The 18115-nt window shown below is 39.1% G+C and overlaps 1 protein-coding gene across 1 annotated transcript in view; it reads left to right on the top strand.

The window, feature by feature from the left end:
- Positions 1–224: 224 nt before the first annotated feature.
- The window catches only part of GABRA4 (gamma-aminobutyric acid type A receptor alpha4 subunit), a 77028-nt gene continuing 59137 nt past the window's right edge, over positions 225–18115 (top strand). The window contains exons 1-5 of the mRNA XM_027544414.1: positions 225–850; positions 1263–1381; positions 16542–16609; positions 17537–17757; positions 17917–17999. Of these exons, the coding sequence (XP_027400215.1) occupies positions 765–850; positions 1263–1381; positions 16542–16609; positions 17537–17757; positions 17917–17999 (577 nt within the window). The 5' untranslated portion in view covers positions 225–764. The remainder of the gene's footprint in view (positions 851–1262; positions 1382–16541; positions 16610–17536; positions 17758–17916; positions 18000–18115) is intronic.

The following is an 18115-nucleotide window of genomic DNA, read 5'->3' as shown; positions in this document are numbered from 1 at the left end:
CACAATGAGGCTCAAGTCCACCTTCTAACAGTTTGGCGAGAGAGCACCAGTGAGTTGCAATCCCTTTTACTAGGAAGATTTTTCTTTCCTCCGCCGCCCCACAACACCTGAAGGGGAGAGTCCCAGAGGTTGTTTCTGTCCAGACTTGATTTCCTCCTCCCCATCAAGATGTCCCACCCCTTCGCCCAGAAAGCCCATCCATCTCGCCATTTCTCCACCTCCAGCCTTAAAAATGGGTACAGACAGGTCCTCGACAACCTAAAGAGAGAAGGGCTTCAAGGGTTAAATCCAAATGCCACCGGAGGGAGAAGCGGAGGCTAAGCTTAGCCGTGGGCGGGGACACACTTGGCGCCGGGGCTCCAGAGCTCGAGAAGAGGCTGCAGCCCCTGTCTCACGCCCAGGAGTTAAACGTCGGAAAGAACTCGGCTCAGCCTTTCGGTATCAGTGCTCCAGGTGTTAACTCTGGCCGCTTCGGGGTGCGGGCAAGAAAGAGTGTGAGCGGTATACACAGCTCTTCATACACTAGAGAGCTCGGCGAGAAAAGGAGGGGGCGAGGAAAGGCAGGATCCGCCTCCCCGGCCCGCGTGCACACACGCGCCCACCGCGGCTGGGGCTGGCTGAGCGCGGGCGAGTGTGAGCGCGGGCGAGTGTGAGCGCGAGTGTGCGCACGCCGCGGAGAGCCTCTGCCCTCGCCTCGCACCCTGCTCAGGGCATCTGGAGAGCCTGGAAACCTGAACAGGCTTAAAGTATGGCATGTTGCAAAGATGGTTTCTGCCAAGAAGGTACCCGCGATCGCGATGTCCTTCGGGGTCAGTTTCGCCCTCCTGCACTTCCTGTGCCTGGCGGCTTGGTGAGTTCCCCGGGGTGCTGGGGTCAGGGGAAGATGAAGAAGGGGCCAGTTCTGGGTCTCCTATGGCCACCTGCCCCTCCCAAGGCGAACCAGACCCTCTGGTCTCCGCTGTAACGTCAGGGTCGCGGAGCCCGGCTTTGCTCTGAACGCGTAAACGCCAAGAGCAGCAGGGGCGCGGGGTCCGAGAAGAGTGTGGATACTGGGGTCCGTGTGTGCGGGCTGCGCCTCCCCGGGCCATTTCTCTCTCCTCCATCCCTCAGCCCTGACTCCTATAGTTTGGAGCGAGAGACTCTTTTCCTAGAACATAAACCTGTTTCCACCTGTTCGTTGATCAATTCTTAAAATAACCCCTCCGCCTGTTTTTTTTGTTTTTGTTTTTTTTGTGTGTATGTGTGTGCGTGTGCATTTGCAGTTTAAACGAATCCCCAGGACAGAACCAAAAGGAGGAGAAATTATGCCCAGAAAATTTTACCCGCATCCTGGACAGTTTACTCGATGGTTATGACAACAGGCTGCGTCCTGGATTTGGGGGTATGAACGATTTCAAACGCGCAAGTGTGTCCTGTGTATGTCTCTCTCTGCGTCTGCCTGTCTGTCTGTGGGAATATCATTAGGTATGCCTGGAATGCAAAAATGAAAAATCTGTTAGTCTCTCTCTCTTTCTCGCCACCTCCCCCCCCCCCCCTCCGCCTTTCCCTCCCCGTCTCTTCTCTCTCCCTCTCCCCTCGTTTGACAAGACCTCTGACAAGAAGACCGCCCCCACCGGTACTTTCCCATCTCCCTGCCCGCTCAGCAGCTTTGCGTCTCCCCCACACTAATTACCTCCTGGGACCTGACTGCTGGGCGGGGGAGGGTGAAGGGAAAGAGTCAAAAATGGGAACCCGGGGCTCAATTGGCCCGCTGCTCTGCGCCCTGAGAATGGACTTCTCCCAACTTGGCCACTTTGCTCCGAGCAGGTTGCACTTGGACAGCTGATTCTAAGTCCCCTGTCCCCCCACGTGGTGTTAGTTCCTCAGCCAAAACCTCGACCCTGTTCTACCTAGGACACGAATCTAGGGCACGAAGCTGTCTGCTCTCCTAGAGAACCCAGTCCTTGCCTATTCTTTTCTACCCTGGGATCAAATTTTACTTTATTTGGAGAGGTGGCTGTTTACTTCCCTCCTAAGACTTTGAAGTCAGGGATGTTTCTGCTATATTTCTTCCTAAAGTAAATATGTATAAAGGGTCTAATGGAGGCACATCCATTCACAGCATCGTTGCTCTCTTTTTCGTATTCATAGTCCCTTTGCTTATGTAATGAGAATCTCAAGCATTGTGCTAGGCACCAGGTTCACAGAAATCTCAAGATACTATTCTTAACCTTAAAAACCCTCTCAGTCCAGTTCAGTGAGAACAATCTTCACCTAAAGCCTCAGCCCATGTCTCCTGACCACCAAGTTCCTGTTCTTTCCACTAGTCTGATCTAGTTACTTCTTGGGAAATGAGTCGAATAAGACATAGGCTCTACCTTAAAGGATAAGGAACCTTACTGTTTAACCTTACAACAACCCCGAGAGAAAGGTATTACTATCCTTGTTTTACAGGTGTAGAAGTTGAGGCTTGGGAAGATAACCAACTGGTCCAAGTTCAGACTTAATAAATGGCATGGGCAATATTGGAACCCACATCAAGCTGTGTACTTAAAAGACAAACCCACAAAGATTGGGATGCCATCAGATACTTTCTGATGAATATCATAGTATTAGAAGCACTGAGGCATTTGTGCTTCCTTTTGAGGGTTTTAGGAGATAAGGATGGGGAGTGTAGAAGGTAAATGGGAGCAGGATGTTTCTGAGAAAAAGAACAGAATTAGATATTATTCCAGAGGTGTTTGGTCCCAGCTTAGAAAGAATTGTTGAAAATAAAAGAGAATTGTATGGGTTTTAGGAGTCTAACCAGTCTTGTTTTTCTCATGTAACAAAGGAGAATGTTTGAAAGAGAAAGTGATTTATACTGAGAAACAGCATATTAGGCTTCTCTGGTGGCTCAGGTGGTGAAGAATCTGCCTGCAATGCAAAGGACACAGGAGACTCAGGTTCAATCCCTGGGTTGGGAAGATCCTCTGGAGGAAGGGAATGGCAACCCACTGCAGTATTCTTGCTTGGAGAATTCCATAGACAGAGGAGCCTGGCAGGCTGTAGTCCTTGGGTTCCTTAAGAGTCAAACACGACTGAAAGACTAGCATAGCATATTAATGATAGACTGGAATCCAGTCTTCTGAAACCAGGAGCCCACTTTATTCCTTATTTCTGGATTTTATTGAGAAGGTTACTGGGAGCCATTGAGGGATTTAATTCATTTTTTTGTTTGTTTTTGCATTTTGACAGTGATAAAGATGGGTCAGAGGATGAAAGATTCTCCCAGTTCTTCTCATGTTGCCTCTCTAGGGGTAGGATGCTTAGCCCTGCATTTGCCTTCATGCAAATCTGAAAAAAGGCTTCCTTACAGAAGTGAATCATTTGTCAATGCACGATCTTTCATAAGTGACTGGGAAATTATCACTTTAGATCAAAAATAACTGTGTGGAGAAAGTTTCAGATGATGTGATGCCATTTAAGGCTGTATTATATCAATAAAAAAGGATTTATCTGCCCATAAAGTTTTTAAACTTGACATTTTAAGTAAAGGAAAAAAATAATAGAAGTATCAAATCACATGTAGTTTAAATATTCATTAGTGAATTGATGTCCCTGAACATAAATTAAAGCACAAAATTATTGAAACTGTATGATTTTATTATTAAATGTGGAAAATTAAAATCACATCTGCCCAGTTGGTTGTAATGCAAGTTGTAATTCAAAAGGGAGAAGGGATCCATTGTAGATGCATCATTTTTTTACCAGCTACCTTCTCCCATGATAGTATATAGACAATAAAATAAATGAAATCCACCTATAGAAGCCATTGCTCGATTTTGGTTAGCTGCAGGACTGCTAAAATGTTTCAAGGGCATTAGTCATCTTGTTTGTCTCTGCCAAGTGATATTCGTTGCCCACTTGGAGGTTCTTTTATAGCTTTATGGGAAGGGGTTGAATTTGCATTATTTTAAGTGTTAGTAGTCAATTCATTATTAATAATTTACCATGTAGCACAATTTTGGGGGTTGTTGCTCATAAATATTTGTGGTAAATGTGATTCATTAATTAGAAGTGGGTCATTCTCTGTAAATATGTAGTATTCCAGATGTAACAGAGGAACAGTAATTCTCACCTGCAGAAAAATGTGTAATCTGTTTACATGGTGTTATAAATGAGCATCACAGAAAATAATAAGAACATTCATTGTTAGCAGAAACTCTTGAATGCCACAGGTTTGATGCCTTCCTGGACATCTTATATCTTGTGGAAAATTTGGCATTTTTGAAATGAAATGAAAATAATTCAGATTTTGACCATTGTGCTATAAATACAGATTTACTTCCTGGTTCCCTTAATCCTACTTCTGCTCTTTGTAGATCATTTACTTTATATCTGTTTATACAGCTTAGCAGTGTTCCCTTTAAAATAAAGCTAAAAGCAAAGATCTGAACTGAGATGGGAGGGTTTGTGATTGCTCAGTAGGCCAGGCAAAGGTTGAAATAGACTTGGAAATGAAATTACATATTTTTAACTCAGCAGCACAGCTTGCAATGGGGAAGTAAAAGGAACTGAAATGGTTCTTTCTTTTCGTCCCTCCAGGATTCCCTCTCCTTTGTCTCTGTTGGAAGAGGAAAGGAGAAAGGTGAAAAGGGAAGGATGGGGGCAGAGTGAGGGCACTTAGACTGGGACATCTGAAAAGGCAGAGTTCTTCCAGACTGCTACCATCTGGAAGGAGCTTGCACCAACCTAGAAGCAGCATACAGTAAACCATTCCACAGTAAAGAGCATCCCCTGGGCCTCTAGCCACTTCAGCACTGTTATACACCTTCTTAAAAATGCATAGCTAAGGTACTAACCACCTGTAGGAAGCCAGTCCTTATCCACTTCCATTGATCGAAGGATTACACAATCCTTTCGTGCATCTCTGCACAAAATCTGGAATAAATGAGGCACATGATCTGGAATAATAAATGCTTCCAGAGACATACAGATAGAGATAATTGCCTTGGTTCATCTTCCACAATCTCTCTGAAACGGCAGTGGAGCACTAGGGTTTTGCAAGGTTGTTCATCAACACTGTAAGACTTCATGTGAGTAGGGTTTTCTGCACTTTTGAAAACATTTTCACATACGATTTCTAATAAGATGATCACAACCAATGCAAAAAGATAAGCAGGGCATGCTTTTTTCTTCTCTTAGAGAGGAGGCTGGGAAAATTGCAGTGAATTACCCAAGAATCCTGCGTCTTATAGTTGACAAGACAAGATCAGAACTCACACTTCACTCTTTAAAACCTTAGTCAGGCAGCTGGTCTTTTGCTTCAACCACTTCTAAGACATTTTTTGCATCCTTCTGTTGACCAAGAGTCAAATTTTCATGAACATACCTTCCTGTTACAAAGTAGGTCATTACAGTAAGCAAAACACCATTGCCCCCAGAGGAGTAAAATGAGAACTTTTATTTTAAAGACTTAATAACAGTTTTAAATGGAAAAGTAAACATTGGGGGAATATATCGTTGTTGTTCAGTCACTCAGCTGTGTCCGACTCTTTGTGACCCCATGGACTGAAGCACACCTGGATTCCCTGTCCTTCACCATCTCCTGGAGCTTGCTCAAAGTCATGTCCATTGAGTTGGTGATGCCATCCAACCATCTGTCCTTTGTTTTCCCCTTCTCCTGCCTTCAATCGTTCCTAGCATCAGGATCTTTTCTAATGAGTTGGCTCTTCGCTTCAGGTGGCCAAAGTATTGGAGCTTCAGCTTCAGCATCAGTCCTTCCAATGAATATTCAGGATTGATATCCTTTAGGATTGATATACATTAGGTAAATTTGGAATAATTTTCCCACAGAAATGCAAATATGCTTGAAATGTTTTAAAATGATCTGTTGTTGTTTAGTCGCTAAGTTGTGTCCGAATCTTTGCAACCCTATATCTCAAGCTAAAAATTAAATTGATATATCATGCCAGCTTTATTAATTGAATGTTGACAGAGAATATATTTTTAAAAATATATAAATGAAAAGAACATTTGAAGTCCACAGTTCAGTTCAGTTGTTCAGTCATGTCCGACTCTTTGCGACCCCATGAATTGCAGCATGCCAGGCCTCCCTGTCCATCACCAACTCCCGGAGTTCACTCAAACTCATGTCCATCGAGTCCGTGATGCCATCCAGCCATCTCATCCTCTGTCGTCCCCTTCTCCTCCTGCCCCCAATCCCTCCCAGCATCAGGGTCTTTTCCAATGAGTCAACTCTTTGCATGAGGTGGCCAAAGTACTGGAGTCTCAGCTTTAGCATCATTCCTTCCAAAGAACACCCAGGGCTGATCTCCTTTAGAATGGACTGGTTGGATCTCCTTGGAGTCCAAGGGACTCTCAAGAGTCTTCTCCAACACCACAGTTCAAAAGCATCGATTCTTCAGCGCTCAGCTTTCTTCACAGTCCAATTCTCACATCCATACATGACCACAGGAAAAACCATAGCCTTGACTAGATGGACCTTTGTTGGCAAAGTAATGTCTCTGCTTTTTGAATATGCTGCCTAGGTTGGTCATAACTTTCCTTCCAAGGAGTAAGCGTCTTTTAATTTCATGGCTGCAATCACCATCTGCAATGATTTTGGAGCCCCAAAAAATAAAGTCTGACACTGTTTCCACTATTTCCCTATCTATTTCCCATGAAGTGATGGGACCAGATGCCATGATCTTAGTTTTCTGAATGTTGAACTTTAAGCCAACTTTTTCACTCTCCTCTTTCACTTTTATCGAGGGGCTTTTGTTGAAATCCACAGGGAAAAAGAAAAATAAAGCTTCATTCTCTTCAAACTTGTCACTTTCATTCATTGGTTAAATCAATAGATAGTGAGAAATTGTTTCGAGCTAAGAACAATGGAAAGTTGTAAAGATATAATTCTGAATCAGACACAGGCTAAGCAGTGTAGAGAGAGAAAAATAACAGGGAAACAAATAATTAAAGATAATGCTATGGAACAATCCAAATGCTAAGATAAAGAATAAGTTGAGTGAGAGATCTATTTCAGATACAGTGGATGAGGTAGATGTTTAAGCTGAGACCTAAAGGTGACAGACTTGGGAAGAGTAAATAAAACTTGTCTCAGGCAGAAAAAAAGAAAACAAAAAACAAATGCAAAGATTCTAAGTTAAATAATAATGTGATTCAGACAGTGAAGGGTGTCCAGTGTGCCTGGAGTCAGAAAGCAAGAGGAAGAATCTCATAGGCCTAGCTTAGTGCTGTTAGAGGAGGTCGCATTATGTAAGGTCTTTCATAAAGGAGTTTTCTTTTATGAACCTCAATTCTATTGGAGTTTTTTAGGTAGAGGGAATGACATGGTATGACTTAGATTGTAATATGATATCTCTGGCTGCTGCATAAAGAAAAGAAAGGCCTAGATATGGAGTTGAGATGATATTAGAAGCAAGGAGACCAATGGGGGGAAAAAAAAAAACCTTTTATTCTCTGGTTGTCTCCATTTAGTTAATGATGGCTTGGAATAAGATGGTAAATGCAACAAAGATGAATATAAATAGATAAAGGTGAGATATATATTGGAGGTATAATTCAACAAAAAATTGGTGATGGATTCCTATAATGGTGGTAAAGGAGAGGGAGAAACAAGAAATGAGTCCTGGATTTTTTATTTTGAGAAAATGGACAGGGAATAGTGTTATTTAAATTGGAGAGGATTGGAGGAGGAACAGTAAGGGGAGAAGGGTGAAATTTAGAGATCATGTGTGGATATTTGAACTATGCTCCTAAGTAGAAAAGAGCCTAAGTTGTCTTTAGGTGGGGTCTTCTGGTGACAAGGAACTACAGATGCAGACTTGCTGAGAATGGAAGTGTCACTGCATGAAGGAGTGGAGTATGTCACTGCATGGCTGAGGAGTAAGAAGGGGTCAGTGTGATACAAGGATGAGGTTGTATAAAGCTTCGCAGACTGGTGAGAGCTTTGCTTTTACTCTGAATCATATCAGAAGTATTTGGAAGGATTCCACTAGGGGTGAGACCTGAACTGGCTAATTTTCAAATGCTCACCTTGGTTGCTGGATTGAGAACAGTAAGTCAGGGTCAAGGGCAGAAAGGTTTTTATGATCAACCAGGCAAAAACTGATGGCCATTTTGACCAAGTTGGTGGCAGAGGAGCCTGTAAAATTGTAAGAAATGGTTGGCTTTTGGCTATTTTTCAAAGTTATAGTCTACTGGTGACAGCTAGGCTATGAGATGTGAGAAAAAAGGGACACATGAGGTCTGACTCAGGAGTTTTAGATTGAACAGCTAGAAAAATGGAGCTGCCAAAACTGGCTGAAGCAGCTTGGGGATGTAGTTGAACAATTTGCATGTGGATATGTTACATTTGAGCTGCTTATTGGCTGTAAAATGAAGATAGTCTTGGAATGCAGGGATATTGGATATGTCAATGTGTGTGGTATATAAGGCCATAAGACTGCAGAGAAAACCAAGGAATTAATGGCGATAGAGAAGAAGTACAAATATTGAGCTCCAAAGTCCCCAGTGTTAAGAGGTAGGGAAAGAGGAGGAGGAATTTCTGTCTCAGGAAGACTGAAAAGGAATGGCCTTTGAGGTCAAAAGAAAATATCCAAGAGAGTGTTTAGATTGGATGTAAAGAAAAAAAAAGGTATTTCAAAGTGGAGGCAAGACTGATCAATTATATCTAATGCTTCTGACAGATAAAGAAAGATAAGAACATCAAGTGGACCTCTAGATTTAGCAGTATCTACATCTCCAGTGATTTTGACAAAGGCAGCTTTGGTGACGTGATGAAAGTGAAAGTCTGATTGCGTGTGTTCTGGAAAGAATGAGAGGAGTTTCTTTCTGGGATCTGTACAGGGGAGCAGAGAAATGAGCTGGTAAACGGGAGAAGTAGCATCAGGAGATCTTTTTTAAAAATGAGAGAAATAAGATTATTTTAAAACTTTGAGGGAATGATGCTGTAGATAGGGAAAAAAAACCTTATAATACTGACAAAAGCAATTTTAGTGGATCCTAAACATGAAAACTAGATTGTAATAGATGATGGAGTGAATAAAAAGAAAATTCCAGGCAGTCAGCATAGCCTTCTTTTCCCCTCAAAGTTTACATATGAAAGAGAAGAGGAAGAGGGAAGGTTACCTTTTCCAAATAATTAGAAATACCATAAGCTGTTTGTGTACCACTGGAAACAGACAAGGAGAGAATAACTTAATATTAGAGTGGAGGGAAAGGATAACTGAAAGAAAGATGCCCTTGAGACAGCAAGAGACTGTGGAATCCAAATCACAAATTTACTTTCTTATGCTCTTGATTTAACAAAAAAGATGTACTGGTGCTAATATACACATAGGTTCCTTAGGACAAGAATATGCAAAATGTATTTTTTTGTTTCCTAAGATAGGCACTAAAAACCTGGTTATTAATAACTGTTCATTTTCTCTTAGATGAAAAATTGCATCAACTTTATTTTATATATCATTAAGCAAATAGCTGCTTTATTATCTAGGCCTTTTTATGTATTTGTTTTAAAAAGCTTCTGCTACACATAATAAGATTCTGGATTAAAAATCCTTGGTTCATGATACATTTTCATTATTGGTCCACAGATAGCCTTCTTTATATCTATCCATCTATTCGTTCATTTGCTCTAATAAAATAAACACCCACTTAAATAACTAAACAGCACAACCTTGATAACTTACTCTGCTATATGGTCTCCCTCATCCTATTTGCCTGTTTTCCCCACCCAAAATAACCATGATTCTGAGACCTTTTTAAGTTATTCCATAGCTTTATTTGAATATTGCTTTAGCTCAAATTTACTCTTTTAATAAAGACATTGAAATTTAAAAATTTTCATTTGTTTTGAACATGCTATTATCTTTTGATGCTTTTTCACTTGTGTATTTCTAAAATCTATTCTTACCATCGTGTCTTGCTATAGATCATTCATTTTAACTGCTGTGTGATATTCCCATTGCATAGGAACTAGCTGATTCATCTGCTGCTCTGTTGGCAGTAGGCATTTTGCTTGTTTCCAAGATTGTGTTTCTGTGAATATTCTGGCCCAAATTCCCTGCTGTAAATGTGCAAGAGTTGCTTTTGCATATATATCCAAAAGTGGATTTTTCTGGATCTTAGTGTAAGTGGGAGTTCAATTTGATGAGATAATGCCAAACTGTTTTCTGTGGTAGTTTTACAAATTCAAATCCATTTACAGTGAATATGAGATTCAGGATCCACAAACCTTTCAACACTTTAGAAAAGAAATGGTATTTTAATGTGAAATGACTTGTATTTTCCTGATTTCTACTCTGATTGAACATCTTTTCAAAATGTTATTGCTCACAAGAATTTTCCTTCTATGAATAGCATTTTCATCTTTTGCTCATATTTTTTTTTTGTTTAGGTACTGTTATTTGTTTATTTGATAGCTTTAATATTTAAGAAGTAGAGCTGGATTCATGGAAGGATCATAGCATAAAGGAGGCACTAATCTTTAATGTCATCTAAGTAAAGCTCTATACTTGTTTGCTTTCTCAACAGTATCAATAGACATCTGTTCCTTCTTTAATATACAGGAAGGCTAGTTTTTCTATATTTTGTAGGTGACAGAGAATTAGAGATTTCTTTACATATTACACTGAGATTCATTGTTGTTATCATACATCTTAAATATTTTAAGTCTCTTGATTTGGGGAGACATTAATAGTGTTTTATGAGATGTAGCTGGTGCACGGATTTAGGTGACTGAAAACCCAGAAAACTTTCAAGTGCACAGCTCAGAAGGCGATTTGGAGAACAGGAGTTGACTCAAATGTATCTGCAAAACAGCTTAAGTGTTTTTTCCTGGGTATGACAGCAAGTTGGACCCTTTTACTAGAGAAGAAATTAAAAAGTGATATTTTTGTCCAGGTCTCTAAAGCTAAAGAGTGGGAAATTGTCTAAGACCTTGTTAATTGCTTTCCCACTTTCCAAGCAAATTGGATTCATTAGTATGATGGGAGTATTCCTATGAATTTGATCCTGGTCGTCTCGGTTCCTTTCAAAACTGTTGAAGATCCCTTTGCCTTAGGAATTGTCCACTATGTTGGGGGGAATAAAAACTATTTCCTTATTATCAAAGAAGCAAGATTTTAAAAGATTCCTTTATGTTACGCAAATGCATATAAAATTATGAGAAGTCCTTCCAAGATCAAAATTATCTGGTTTCTATGTAATTATACTCTTAGGAACATTGATCTGAACATCCTAAACTGCAGTGTTAGAGGAAGCGTCTCTAAGAATTATTCTTAATTGCATAGCGACCGTTGTTCATTGAGCACTGATTTATTAGAAATCTATTACATTTAAGGCCTAAAATCTGTTCAGGAAGAGGATACAAATATAAATAAAACATGGATTCTACTTTAATCAGGAAACATTTGTAGCTTAGCTAATGTAACGAATGAATCCCAGAATTTTTTTCCTTTGGTGAGATTTTAAAACCACTACTAGGGTGATAACTGGGAACACAATCAAACACATAGTTATTCACCACCTGGTATGTGAAAAACACTGTGCTCGTTTGGGATTTCCAAGAGAATTAAGATTCACCTTTGCTGTTAAGGACAGAAAGACTCAAGCAGGCTGTAATAAGAAGAAGAGCAAATGCATACAAAGAGCTACAAGAATATAGTTCAGAAACTACTTATGAAACAAAACAAGAAAGATAGGTATGGCATGTTATGTACTAGATAGAAAATTATATGTATATTATTAACAATGGATTTACTATTTAATGACATCATTAACATAGTAAATCTAGAATATGTCTTGTAGATCAACACAGGAAGGTTATAATTCTGGCTCTGGAATATAACATTTAACCTCTGTGAGCTCAGTTTCCATATCCATAAAATTCTCTTAAAATATCATTCCTGGAGAATATTATGAAGATTGAATGAAAGAGCATATGGGAAGAATTTAGTACCCTGCTTGGCACATGCAGGCATACCTGCTCAGTCTCTCATTTGTGTCCGACTCTTTGTGACCCCATGAACTATAACCCACTAGGCTCCTCTGTCCATGGGATTCTCCAAGGTAACAAATCTGGAGTGGGTCCATGCCTTCTTCCAGGGGTATTCCTGATCCAGGGATCAAACTTGTATCTCTTGCATCTCTTGCATTGCAGGTGGATTCTTTACCACTGAGCCACCAGGGTAGCCCACTGGCACATAGTAGGCCTTAAATAAATACTAGTATGTTTGCTTATTGTTCTTTGGAAACAGCCCGGTCGCTTGGGAGCAGTTCCACACATACATGCCCCTTGATTCGTCCACTCTCCATCCCTACTGCCACATCCCTTGTCCAGGACACTGTCACCCGTCACCTGACTTAGTACAGCAGCCTCTTAGAAGAGATTTCTTCAGTTGGTTGTGTGTGTGTGTGTGTTAGTCACTCAGGTATGTCCAACTCTTTGTAATCCCATGGACTGTAACCCGCCAGGCTCCTTTGTCCATGAATTTCTCCGACAAGGTTACTAGAGTGGGCTGCCATTCCCTTCTCTAGGGGATCTTCCCGACCCCAGGATTGAACATGGGTCTATTGCACTGGAGAAGGAAATGGCAACCCACCCCAGTATTCTTGCCTGGAGAATCTCATGGATGGAGGAGCCTGCTGGGCTACAGTCCACGGGGTCGCAAAGAGTTGGACACGACTGAGCGACTTCACACGCACTACTGCATTGAAGGTAGATTCTTTACTGCCTGAGCCACCAGGGAAACCTCCTTCTACTCCTGCTTCCCTATAATTCAGTGCCCATACAAATGCCAGAGTGATTCAGATCATATATTTTCCTTACATCAAACTTTTCAGTGGTCTCCCAGTGATTAAGGAATACAAATCAAACTTCTTACCATAGCCTATAAACAGAGGCAGAGCTGGACTGCCTATCAGAGGGAGAAAACTTGGGGGGAAAAAAACAGGACAAATGATTAACCTCTGTATTCATTCGCTTCAGCTGCCATAACGAAGTGCCATGGACAGAGTGGCTTCAATAACAGTAAATTCATTTTTTTCACAATTCCTTAAGCTAGAAGCCCAAGATCAATGTGTCAGTAAGGTTGATTTCTTCTAAGCTCTTTCCCCTTGGCTTGTAGGTGGTTGTCTTCTCTTTGTATCTTAGTTTTTCTTCTGTGTGTTTCTGTGTTCTATTTCCTCTTTTTATAAGGACACCAGTTATATTAAATTCAGGCCCAGCCTAATGACTTCATTTTAAGTTTATTCCCCTTGTAAAGACCCTATCTCAAAACATAATCACATTCTGAAGTACTAGATGCTCAACATATGATTTTAGGAGAATATAATTCAGCTCATAACAATCTCTTTCACTGGGATTTCTACAAGTTTAAAACAGTGAACTTAACATATAAATAAGTTGCTTAAAAGATACCACTTTCAGAATATGGACAGCGAAGGAGGTGTTCTGTCTGAGTTTTTCCCCTTGAAGTTCTCCTACCTGAAATGCATTTTCTCAGCTCTTCCAATGTCTTGTGATCATTCTTCAGCTCTGTTTGAAAGTCACTGCTTTGGAGATTGGTATGACATTGTAAATCAACTATGTGCTGTGTGCTTAGTCGTTCAGTCATGTCTGACTCTTTGCAACCCCATTGATTGTAGCCTACCAGGCTCCTCTGTCCCTGGGGATTCTCGAGGCAAGAATACTGGAGAGGGTTGCCATGTCCTCCTCCAGGGGATCCTCCCAACATGGATCGAACCCAGGTCTCCTGCACTGCAGGTGGATTCTTTACCATCTGAGCCACCAGGGAAGCCCACTATACAGGAAATCAATTATACCTTAATAGAAAAATAGAATTTAGAAATTAAAAATAAGTCACTGCATTGAAGAGTGGCTAAAAAATCTACAATGGCTTTCCCAGACTATTACCAGCCTGTTTTGTTTCTTTTATGAATGATAGCATTCTTTCATTTAATTCATTTCCTTATTATTTATTCTTTGACTCCCCCAATAGCATGTTAAGTGCCTGAGGCAGGAAACTTCAGATTTACCACTGTAACACCAGAACCTAGCATGGAATGGTGTACATCAGGTGGCCACTCAATAAATGTTGAATGAATGGGTGTCCAAATGCAATTTTTCTACCAATTATATATTTTTAGGCTCTCATTCAATCTCAAAGACCTTTTTGATTGTGTAAAGTAAATACTGAATAATGTCACAAATAATCAAGGTTGTAATTCTGAACATAAAGCATTTTTCAAGAATCATTGAAAAAGTAACAATGTTATGTCAGAATTTGAAAAGATTGGTTATCATGGAGTCATTATAACTTTAAGAATTAGCATAAACCCACACACCTTAAAATAAATGTATAAGGAAAAATATGATTGGCTTAATCCCTCCCTTTCCTACCTTTCCTGCATGTCAATAGAACACCTGTGGTATTAATGTTTTACAGGACACAATTAGCTAAATAAATACTGTTCTAGGAAACAGATAAACATTTTCTGTGAACTAAAGTGAACAGCATCACCTAGGAACTTGTTAGAAATGTAAATTTTCAAGCCCTACTTTAGACCTACTTTACGGCAAGTCTGAGGTAGGCTCCAGCCATGTGTGCTTTAATAAACCTACTGGGTGGTTCTGATCCAGTTAAAGTTTTAGAACCAGTTTCCTAAATTGATCTTCAAAGTAACTGAATTTCTCAAGATTCTCATCAAACAGTCTCACTGTCGAGATCTACTCAGCCTTAATTGTTCTGGGTAACTTATCACTCCTTGTCCTGACTTGCACTGAAGTAATGTTTTTAACACTTTAGCAATTGTCCTTAAGAAGCTAGCAGAGTGATTTCTCTCACTTTTGAATTTTTTTGGATGAAATCTCCATCTAGTAGGGTTTGACACACATTATTTGCTTCCTGGATTACCTATTTCTGAAGCACTTTGGCTTTCATAAGCTTATTACTATCATATTTTTGTTGTTGCTGTTTTCAATTTCTCAGTCAACTTCTCACACTTATTCTCTGTTTTTTTTTGTTACTTTTTAAAAAATGAAAAAATTTTTTAACATTTTAGAAAATATTATTTTTACAAAATGAAAACTCGTGGCAGATCAGCATTATTTATACTTTTTCTCTCACTGTACTTCCAAAGGATATATTTTTCTTAGGATACTTATTTAAGAAAGAATTTTCTTTCTCCTTCAGACTATTTTTCTTTCTGTGGTTCAGTCTTCACCATGTAGAGGGAGAAATACTCTCATTTGTTTTATGAAGATAACTTTAGACCTAGGGCATAAAGCTATTCCAACTGCTCTGTGTTCTTTTTGGCATAAATCCAATTGCCTACCCAGTATTCAAGAGAAACAGTCCATCTTGATAACAGATGTTGTTCTTTCCAGTATGGAATAGGTAGCCCCTGGCCATCCAGTGTTATAAACCATCATATAAGAAATGATGTTCAAGAGTGCAGCAATTTAAAATTTTTATTAGTAATTAAAATTGCTATTATGTACAATAATAATTACTATCATTATTGAGCATGTTATGTTCTGGAGACTGGGACAAGTGATTTACATGTATTATTTCAGCTAATACCCATTAAAACCTCCTCTGTATCTGATGATGTATGACTTGACTAAGATCATGCGATTAGAAATTATTAGAGCCAAATTTAAACTATGGAATTTCTCATTTTAAGCAACATGCTAAACCTGGATTGCAGCAGTTTCCTCTAGAATCTGTGTCAACCCTATTGTCATGATGCTCCCATATTTTGCTTCTGCCAAACACACCCATACACTTGTTCCTGAAACAGTCTTATTTAGAGGTAGGAAAGACCCTCAATAGCAAAGAAAAGCTAATACTTGATAAATACTTTCATGAAAGTGTAACTGTGTTCAGGATCTCATAGGAGAAATTTCATCTGATCCCCATCAATAGTCTTGTCTGATAGGTGAGGTTGCTGTCATTGAGGAGTTAAGTAACTTGCCCAAGATCACACAACAAGTAAATGGCAGAACATACATGGGTTTGACTTTTAGGAGAGCTTGTTTTTGATCTTAATTACCAGTGGATGATCTTCCTATTGTTAAAAGTGACCTGAATCATTTTTGTGTTTATTTACCAATATCCTCAACTCACTGAAAATGTGTTCCTTACAGCCATTATGGTTTTTCTCTACTTTACTCTTGTGGTTAAGTTCCCTCTTTTTAACAGCTCACTTCTTTACTAAAAGCCAATCAGATGATGAGCTATAAAAAAAAATCACAAAAGCTAAAAGCTTTTGTTCCCCGCACTGCCTGTTGTAACAGTGCCCGGGGGTGATGTATCTTTGAAGAACTAAGAATCACAGTAAGTAATTGGGGTTTCTTTTTGCCTGTAAGTAAATATTGCTTTCTGGTTTTGTTGTTCTTTTGTCTACATTTTTTGGAGAGATACATAATCTCACTGAAAACATAAGATGCTTGTAAAAACATGATTTATCTGTCTTTTTAATTATCAAACCCTCCTTGCCTGTAGGATTGGTAATTATCTTTTCACACTTGTTTAATTCATGCCTACTAGGTCCTGTTACAGAAGTGAAAACTGACATATATGTCACTAGCTTTGGACCTGTTTCCGATGTTGAAATGGTAGGTATCTGGGAAATTAAATGTACTTTTTGAGGTTTGGAGAAAATATGCAGAAAAGAGGGCAATTAACATTTATCTTATAATCGATTACACAGAACTAGAAAGTGAAAGAACAGCCTAAAAAGTTTAAAAAAGTGAGACATTTAATTTGCATTTCAGCTGTAATAGTTGAGGTTTTTTTCTGGTTTGGAGTCATTCTCAACAAAGAAAAGAACATTCTGTCCCCACAATACAATGTTGTGTGTAATATTTTTTCCCTTAGAAAGTTATTGCGGAGGAGAAAATTAGAGAGTGTAATTAGTTTTGGTATGAAACTATATTGTAGTCTTAATTGCATTTAGAATTCCTTGTTGGCCCTCTTGCTCACCACCCCTCCTCCCACTTCCATAGAACATTAAGCCCTGGTCAGTATAAATTCAGTTTTGCTTTCTAATATTAAATATTTTCAGTTTCCAGGTCAAAGAAATGACCCTAGGTGAACGTTAATAAAATCTGTGGATATAAGATTTCTCTTTTACATACTTTACATACTTTGTCTTAAAGAGATGCCTATAATTTTATGATTAATTATGCAATGTTATTTGTTACACATAAAGTAATTTTGCCACTTGATTTAAAACAAAGTACAACTGTAATTACCTGGTGGCTGGCAGTTTTATTAAATTAGAGTAATTATTCTGGAATGATTAATATGTATGATAATTTATTTATCTAACAAATGTAGAAGATTAACGTATCAGATGGACATAACATGCTTTAATTGCTGACACTCCTTTTGCTCCATTGATTTTTTTTTTTTTAATTTGCTCTTATTTGTTTTCATCTGGGGTAGTCTTTTCTGAGGGCAAATCTAGAATTTAATGAATTTTTCTGCATATTTATGTGTAATCATCTGTGATTGATTATGTCACAAACTAACTTCCCTAGGAATACACAATGGATGTGTTCTTCAGACAGACATGGATTGACAAAAGACTAAAATATGATGGCCCCATTGAAATTTTGAGATTGAACAATATGATGGTAACAAAAGTGTGGACTCCTGATACTTTCTTCAGGAATGGAAAGAAATCTGTCTCACATAATATGACAGCTCCAAATAAACTTTTTAGAATTATGAGAAATGGCACAATTTTATACACAATGAGGTAGTCTTTTAAAAAATTTTTTAACTGTTTTTTCTTTCTTCCCTTCCTTCCTTCCTGTCTTTCTTTTTCCTTCCTTTCTTCCTTCTTCCTCATTGAGGAATCTATAAAATTATTTTTTTTTAGTTTTGATTTTATTTAATTGCCTTTTTTCGATCATAGACTCACCATAAGTGCAGAATGTCCCATGAGATTGGTGGACTTCCCCATGGATGGCCATGCCTGCCCTTTGAAATTTGGGAGTTGTAAGTTACAATCAGATTGTGGTTAGGATTTATGGTTACCTCATGCAAGCTGATGTTTTTGTATGTTCATGATTTTCCATAGTCTAACATTTAAATCATTGTCCATGACAATGACT

The sequence above is a fragment of the Bos indicus x Bos taurus genome, chromosome 6 (assembly GCF_003369695.1).
Source record: "Bos indicus x Bos taurus breed Angus x Brahman F1 hybrid chromosome 6, Bos_hybrid_MaternalHap_v2.0, whole genome shotgun sequence".
In the NCBI taxonomy this organism is placed as follows: Eukaryota; Metazoa; Chordata; class Mammalia; order Artiodactyla; family Bovidae; genus Bos; species Bos indicus x Bos taurus.
Note: the sequence above shows the minus strand (reverse complement) of the source record. Positions and strands in the feature narration are given on the sequence as shown.